We start from the raw sequence: 9,057 nt of genomic DNA on the forward strand, positions 1-9,057 counted from the left end.
CCTTCTTTTGTACCCATCGAAGTGACCAAAAGATCTGTAATAGTTGAAAACCCAGAGAACCAAGAAGGGTGCTATTTTTATTTTATTTTTAAAAACATTTTTTTTAATTAATGTGTAGTTTGATCCTGTTTTTGTTAATTTTAAAAATTATTTATTTATTTATTTATTTTGGCTGAGCCAGGTCTTAGTTGCGACACGCAGGATCTTCGTTGCGGCGTGCAGGATCTTTTTAGTTGCGGCATGCGGGCTCTTAATTGCCACATGTGGGATCTAGTTCCCTGACCAGGGATCGAACCTGGGCCCCCCTGCATTGGGAGCACGGAGGCTTAACCACTGGACCACCAGGGAAGTCCCAGGTGCTATCTTTATTGATATGCTAGAAATCTGGAGGGATTTCTGAAAGATAGAAAGAAGGCCAGGCCAGACACTAATGAGAGAAGTCACAGCAACCCGTGTTTCACTTCAGCTAAAGCCAAGCCTGTCTGGCAGGGTCTAGAGGCTAGGGTACTTTGAGTTGGAGATGAATCTCCATCCTAGAGGGACTCCAGAGAGCACACCCCATGCAGAAGATAACCTAGTATGGAGACTCAGGTCACTGTGTGCTACTGCCAGCCAATACTTCCTTCAGATGGCATGTTGACAAGAACAGTCAATTGTGCAAGGGGGGCACTGAGTGAGCAAATGGCAGTACGGAACACAGGTCCTGTGAAGGCTGCTTCCAACTGTAGCTCCTTTCCTGTATAATGTAGGGCAGTGAGCCTTCTAATCTGGCAAAGTATGGCTGGCAATATTAGTCTCCCTTCTTGTTCCCTGTGCTGGAAGCACTCTTCCAAGCCCTTTGTATGGCCAGTTTCTTCTAATCTTTTTTCTTTTTTTAAGCTGAAATATCATCTCAGAGAGGCCAGCCCCTATTTAAAGTAGGTCCCCTACCTTATATTGTATTGGTATCCACTTTCCTCATAGCATGCATTACAATTTGTAATTTTTTAATTTGTTAGTTTACTTTTTTGTTTGTTTTCTCCACTATATTGTAAGCTTTATGAGGGTAGGGATCTTATCTGATTTGTTCACTGATGTATCCCCAAAACCTCGAATATAGTAGGCATTAAATACATAGTTATTGAACGAGTAGGGGTTAGGAGAAAACAAACAGGAAAAAATGGGTTTTGTCAAGATATTGTCAAGATATGTACTACACAATGAAGATAAAACTGTAATGAATGAACACTTATGCGTAGTGTTGAAATATATTAAAAAATGGTTTTAGAACTTCAAGTAGAAATGGACAAATCTACAATCGTAGTGGGAGACTATGATACATATATTTTAGTCCTTGATAGAAAAAATAAAGATATTGACCATTTGAATAATACAAGTTAGCTTGATTTAACATGTATAATAAAGTTCATATTCATATAATAAGTTCATATTATAATAAAGTACCCTACAGGCTGAGAATACACATTCAAGTGTTTATGTATGGAAGTTGGTCTCATTAAAATAAGAAAGAGAATATTATCATTGATATAAAGGAGATTTAAAAATGATAAGTGAATATTCTTATGATAGCATATTCATAACATAACAATAAAATATGTTTGACATATGGAAATAAGTGTAATAAGAACGGTACAGGGCCTATATGAATGCAACTATAAATGTATACTCAGGGAGATAAAAAGAGACTTGAATGAGTGAGATTCTTGGGTGAGATAATTTTGTACTGTTATCAGTTCTCTCCAAATGAGTCTACATTAAAGTAAATTCATGCCTAGTACATGAGGCACACAATAAATGTTTTTTGAATGACTGTTAAATAAGGAACATAATTACCATAAAAATATTATTAGGATTTTTTGATTTGACAAAATGATTCTAAGTTTCATCTAAAAAATTCTTCAGAGTTGAGAATAAAATTTTGATAATGAGGACTAATGAAAAGATTGCCAGATCCAGTTATTAAAACATATGATAATACAAGGTAATTTATAACAGTGGTATTGGTGCATGAACAGATAGATTAGTGGAACAGAATAGAGAGTCAAGAAACAAATCTATGACTAAGGACTTAGAATATGATGGTGATGTCATAAGTAGGAAAGGATGGATTTAATAAATGGTATTAGGAAAACTGGAAAACATGTGTCCCTACTTCATAACATACTCCAAAATATTTTCGAGGTGGATTAAAGATTTAAATATAAAAAGTGAAACTGTAAAAGTGTTAGAAGGAAGTATTAGAGTGTAGAATGCTGTCAACTGAAAATATGCACAACCTAAAATTTGAGAATTATGTTTTATTTGGCTGACTTTCTGAGGACTTAAGCCCAGGAAACAGCCTCTCAGGTAGCTCTGAGGGACTGTTCCAAAGAGGTAAGGGAGGAGCCAGGATATAGGAGTTTTGGCAAAAACAAAACAAAAACAAAAAAACACCCAGATAGTCAAAGATCAAAAGATTTCTGCTAATTAAAGAAAAACCAGACATCTCAAGTTAATGAATTTAGCGCTTTTCTGTGTATGGGAAGATGCAAGAGTCTGGGCTTATTGAAATCATTCCCTTGATATGCATCTTAACTATCTAGGGCCAGTATCCTGCTTTTCTCCATCCTGAATCCGCTCAGGGTGCACCGTCTGTGGCGGCTCACTGACTTATGGCTTGGTGGATGTGGCCGGCTACATCCTTTGTTTACTGTAATGGCAGGTGACATTCTTTAAAAGATCAACAATGCCATTTAAAACATGACCTGAAAGGCAGAAATAGTAATGGAAGAGATTGATACATTTGATTACATAAAACATTTTAAACTTTTGAATTTCTTAAAACACCATAAAAAATACAAACGTAGCTGACTACTTTGAAAAATATTTACAATATATGTGGCAGATTAAGGGTTAAGTTCTCTATTACACAACAAATATATGAAAGAGATCAGTTCACTGATGACTAAAGGTGCAAATTAAAACAAGGGGTAACATTAGTTTGGCCATCAAACTGACAAACAACAAAAAAGGTGAGGGTCCAAGAATATTGGCACTGCCTTCACTGCTGGTAGATGTATACCTTGGGGCAGCCTTACTGGAGGGTAGTGTGACCAAGGTCAATAGCCATTCCTTAAGAATTTATCCTAAGGAACTTTTCATGAATATCTGCAAATATATAGCTACAGTGATAAATCATTGCATTGCAGAGTTCTTTATTTTTTCTTTTTCTTTTTTTTTAATTGAGGTATAATTGACATCTAACATTATATTAGTTTCAGGTGTACAACATAATGACTTGATATTTGTGTATATTGTGAAATCACCACAATAAGTCTAGTTAACATCTGTCACCATACACAGTTACAAAATTTTTTTTTTCTGGTTATGAGAACTTTTTAAGATTTACTCTCTTGGGACTTCCCTGGTGGCCCAGTGGTTAATGCAGGGGGCCCGGGTTTGATCCCTGGTCAGGGAACTAGATCCCACATGCTGCAACTAAAAGATCCCGCATGCTGCAATGAAGATCCCACATACAGATAAATAAATAAATAAATAAATATAGATATATATATATATATATTTTTTTTTTTTTTAAAGATTTGCTTTCTTAGCAACTTTTAAATATGCATTACATTATCACAGGACTTATTTAATTGATAACTGAAAGTTTGTACCTTTTGACCCGCTTAACCCGTTTCTCCCACCCCACGCCTCTGGTAGCCACCAGTCTGTTCTCTGTATCTATGAGTGTTCTTCTAGGCAGTGTTCTTCATAATATCAGTAAATTGTAAAAAACTTAAATGTCTTTGTATGGGGAAAATTATTAACTCATTTATAATATAGCTGTATAATGTAATACTGTAAGGTTATTAAAGATAGTGTTGGAAAATACTTAATGATATGGACAAATCCATGTCATGGGAATGAGGATGGATATCCTCTCCTCTTATATAGGAGGGAATCATGCAAATAAAACTAAAAGCAAGTTGGTTGAAGTAGTGAGGAAGGATAAGGAAGGTTTACAGTGTCTAAGGCCTTGATTTTTATTCGTAAATAAAGAAGCCAACATATTTGCCAAGAGTTTCTGTGATGGGGCCTGATTTAGTTGGAATACATACTGTTTCCAAGTTGTTAATTGATTGGGCCTCCGAATGTCAAGACTGTCAGAGGCAAGTTCACTATTGTAAATTAGTTTACAGTGCAACAATGGGATGTGTCGGCCTACAGCTTAAGCATTTTGAAATTTATTTATTTTTTAATTAATTTATTTAAACTTAATACTCAATTTTTCAGTTTCACAGCAAAAACATATTCTGATTATTAATTGTACCTAAGCTGTTACGGGTTTTAAATGCAATGTCTGTTAGCTCTTAGACTTTCCATATTTAACTTAAGCACAGGTAATTACTTTTAAAGGGTCAAAGAAAGTGATAAATACGTTATATGTTGGGATTAATAATTTCACTTTTCTTAAGGGTTCTCGAATCCTGTGTCTCCAAGTGAATATATTCTGTGGAGCAATGAAAATGCTAATGGACAACCTCTGGAAGAACCTGCTGCCTGGGAAGCTCTGTTAAGTTTTTTCTTTCCAACAAGTAAGTTCCTGTTTTATTTTATTCCTCCCAATGTCCTTGTTTTGAAAACAGTAGTTAAATGTTTAGGAGGCAGTGTGGTCTATTGGCATTGGAGTGAGACAAACCTGAGTTTTAATCCTGACTTTGCCCTTTGGCTTAGGCAAGATAACCTCTGAACCTCAATGTCTTCATCTTTAAAATGAAAATATTTACCAGAAAGAATTGCGAAGATGAACTGAGACAGTACTTTAAGTCATTCCATAAATATTTGTTACTCTTTACAGAATACTTTTCCTTTACAAATCTCTAAACCTTTCAAAATTTACCTTAATGGCATTGCTTGAAATTTAGTCACTGATCCAGTATTGTGAAATCAATGTCTTCTGTGGCATTAATCAGGGTACTGTGTAGCTCTAATGTTATGGAATATACCAGATGTTTTCCCATCTGTTTTAATGATAAAAAGTTCAGGTTTCAAGTCACATCATCTCTGTCTTTTTGTGATTCTGTATATAATGTGTTTATCAAGCACATGACGGCCCCTGAGATTAACCACAAATAAACACATTTCATTTTGTACAGCATGTGGTGCCCTTTCAAGGAGAAGGTTCAAATAAATTGACATATGTGAATTATAAAGATGAAGCTTTTATTAAAAATCATGCAGAATTTATTCTAATAAAATTTGATGTACATATATAAGCACAAAATTGTATCCATTGTTTAATTCCGACCCTACCACTGAATTCTTCTGATTTTGCATAAATCTCTTCATGTTTCTCTAAGAGGTTTCCAGTTCAAAACAAGCATTATGACATCTACTACCAATGAGAATAGCAAAATAAACGAACTCCTTAAATAATTTATTTAAAAATACTGCCATGGTCAAATCGATTGGAGAAAGAGAAGTCTGATAAGGTGGTATGTTGTGAAGCTAAAAGAATAGTGAGCACTGGAGTTCGTCATAAACAACAAATGATGATTTAAGCTTTAGAGCTTGAGAAGATAGCAGATGTAAACTGTCCCATAGCTACCTATAATAAGTACATTATACAAACACTGAAGCCACCTTTAAAAATAGTCTAAATAAGATATCTGCATTTCTGAAATACTCCTCCAACCTGGTGCAGTACGTTGAGTCAAAATCAATTTATGAGATGACGTTTTTGCCCAAAAAAATCAGACTGTTCCATTTTAAGAGAAATATCACACCTAGGTTGGTTCAACTCTTTCAACAGTGATTAAGTATTTATAAAATATTATATACTGTATTCTTGAAAAAGAATAACTACAACTTCATAAAATGTGAAGTACTTTTAACCAATTTATTTCCTCCCCTATATAATTAAAAATGAATATTCTTCCCACTTAAGCACTAACAAAAAGACCGTCTTCTCATCATTAGACTGTTGTTAGTAATAGATTCATCTCTTGCAGATTAAAATGATAACCTTGAGACAGACTGGCAGGGAAGCTTGAGAGGTCGCACAATCCTTCTCCCTTTGGATAAAGTCATACGCTTAAACCTGATAGAAATTGTTCTACCCTTTTTATTCTTCAAAATTAGTAATTTGAGTCTAAAAGCTAATTTTAGTATCTGGCATAAAGTCCATCAGATGCAATTTAGGTATAAAATAACAGAAGCCCAGCATTAGAAGGGACCTTAGAGATCATCTAGTCCAGTCTCTTCTATGATTTAAAATCTCTTCTTGTATGATTTTCATTCCTGGAAAGTGGTCTTTGAACAATATCTATAGTTGAGGAACTCAGCACACAGGAAGTCCATCCGATCTCTGACCAGGGCCTGACAATTGTCACCCTTCCCTGAGTGTGTGATGTCCAGGACTGAACATGGTATTCTAGATGCAGTCCATCCTGGGGAGGAGAGTCACTGTGGGCCTGGCAGAATTGAAGAACAGATTGCTTAGAGTATAACAACAAAGTAGGCTAAGCTCTCACATGTCTAAAATGTTTGGGAAATGAATATCCAGGCCAACTGGTAATGCATTAAATTTGTGACCTTGCGCAAGCTACTTTGATCCTTTATTTCTTCATTTTAAAAATGGAGGTTGTAAAACTAATTTTGAGAGTTTGTTGTGAAGATTGGAAATAATGTGCGTAAAGCAAGATACCTCGCCCAAATAGGTGACTAATGAATGGTAGCTGTTATTATTTTTACCTGAGCTTCAGGAATTGCCAATCTTTAAAGTAGAGGAATATAAAAAAATATACCAAGAGGTAATAATATACTTATAACCATTCTATTATTCTTTGCTGATGTTGAAGTGCTTCAGAGTGATCGTAAAACATCATTTATTACTTTTCTAAGTCTGTAGTTGTTGATAGTATTGGAGATTGAACTGAATCTATGCTGGCCTTAAGCCATACTGTAAAGGTTTTCTTTTCAAATAAAAATCTGATATCTGCCTTTTTAGTTGTCACTTGTTTTTCATATAAAGCAGGATGTTTAAAAAGTCAGCTGTTTCAGCTTGTGAATCTTACAGATTCAGATATGCATGAATTTCTTACAGTTGCATGAATCTTGGTATTCATGCCATAAATCATTGCCTATTCAAAATTATAGAGTTGTAACTTAAGGCCAAAAGGAAGAATCTTAAAACATACTGCAGTGCCAATATGATTAAGTGTTCACAGAAAGTAGGTCAATGCCAATAGTATTACTTACTTTACTCTCTAGCAGTAAACTGTGTGAATTTTACTTACATTCAGTCTCATTGATGGATTCAGTGCATTTCTGTAGCTTAGTAAAATTGAGTGAGAGGGTATCTGTGGTATTCTTTTAACAAGGTGTTAGTTTTAAGGGCATTTGGCCTGTTCTAGTTATTTAGCCCTTTCTGTGTTATATTTGTATCACTACTACTCAGCTTATGTTTATAGTCATTTTAAAAGTACCTTACCGGGCTTCCCTGGTGGCGCAGTGGTTAAGAATCCGCCTGCCAATGCAGGGGACACGGGTTTGATCCCTGGTCCGGGAAGATCCCACATGCTGCGGAGCAACTAAGCCCGTGCGCCACAACTACTGCGCCTGCGCTCTAGAGCCCGTGAGCCACAACTACTGAAGCCCGCGTGCCTAGAGCCCGTGCTCCACAACAAGAGAAGCCACCACAATGAGAAGCCCGCGCACCGCAAGGAAGAGGAGCCCCCGCTCACCACAACTAGAGAAAGCCCGTGTGCAGCAACGAAGACCCAACTCAGCCAAAAATAAAATAAATAAAATAAATAAATTTTAAAAAACCAAAAAAACAAAAACTACCTTACCAATGATCTGTTAACAGTTTATATTTTTCTGCAGTTTATCTAGAATTGAAAATGTGTGATGTTAAGTAACTTTGTGGTAACTTTTAGTTTAACTCTTATTTTTTCAGCATTTACTACTATTTGTATATGTCATTCAATCTTTTCTTTAAATGTACAAGCTTAAGTGTTTGTTTTTCTTTTCTTTTGTCTTGCAGTAATTATTTAATTAGGGAAAGTACTTAATAACCATGCTGAATTCTCTTTCTTGCATTTTGTTTCTAAAAGCATGCATTCCAAAGGAGAATCAGGTGGTAAAGCCTTGCAATCACCTGCAAAATCTTAGCAAAAGTCAATGTTTGGGATACAAATGCTGTTATTCGTCATCTAGGACCAGTGACTTCAACTGTTTTGCCCCGCTAAAAGACAGTAAGTTAATCCTTTTACATTTATTATATTCCTGTTTTTAAAAATTGAATAAACAGGTCACAATGGCATAAGTTTAAATTTGGGTCTCTCAGCTTAACATTGAAAGGAGGCTCCCAGCCCTAGAGCAATACCATCTGTAGAAAGTCCTGAGGTGGTCAGGCCTCTATTCATGAGCCATTTCTGCTTAGTCCTTAGGTGTGACTATGGCAGTTTGAAATTAGTTTCAACTTTTCTTTTGCTTTAGTCACTATCTTGTCCCATAGATTCCAGGCTTTATGAGATGTAACCCTCAATGCCTGGGAGAAGATACCAGTCAGGCATGCCTTAGCTTACTTTCTCTTCCCATCTTTTCTCCCTGAGTAAAATTCTTCTCATTTATCTTTTCTTCAGCATCTCAGTATGTAACAGTAACTTGAATGTTTCCTGTTAAGTCTGTTTGTCAGTTTCTCTCTTTGTTCTTTTGTTTTTGAATTAGGTTCTTCTCTTAAGATTTTTTTTTCTTTACAATGTTTTGAACACTAGACCATCTGTTTTTGCTCCTTTATTTGGATAGTGGGGACATATTACCAGTTGGTCCCTTTATGGACATATTTGATATGATTAACTACCAACAAATGGTACAAAAAAGATGCATGCAAAACAGTGTCTTAGGTTAATATAGTCCCTATTCAATTTACAGGTCTTTGTTGAATATCTAGTATTAATAATGGAAACTGAAACCTGATCATGAACATAGTATTACAATTTTAACACTGTCACATAGTGTTTATAATTCATTCATCAGTTTAGTCTTTATATTATGTGTGAAGAGACATTT

The 9,057-nt window shown here is 35.3% G+C and overlaps 1 protein-coding gene across 1 annotated transcript in view; it reads left to right on the top strand.

The window, feature by feature from the left end:
• Positions 1-9,057, top strand: part of FMR1NB (FMR1 neighbor) — a gene marked incomplete at its 5' end in the record, with an annotated part of 34,751 nt that overhangs the window by 8,705 nt on the left and 16,989 nt on the right. The window contains 2 exons of the mRNA XM_082376231.1: positions 4,458-4,577; positions 8,100-8,240. Of these exons, the coding sequence (XP_082232357.1) occupies positions 4,458-4,577; positions 8,100-8,240 (261 nt within the window). The remainder of the gene's footprint in view (positions 1-4,457; positions 4,578-8,099; positions 8,241-9,057) is intronic.

This window comes from Balaenoptera borealis (assembly GCF_965194805.1).
Source record: "Balaenoptera borealis genome assembly, chromosome: X".
Classification (NCBI taxonomy): Eukaryota; Metazoa; Chordata; class Mammalia; order Artiodactyla; family Balaenopteridae; genus Balaenoptera; species Balaenoptera borealis.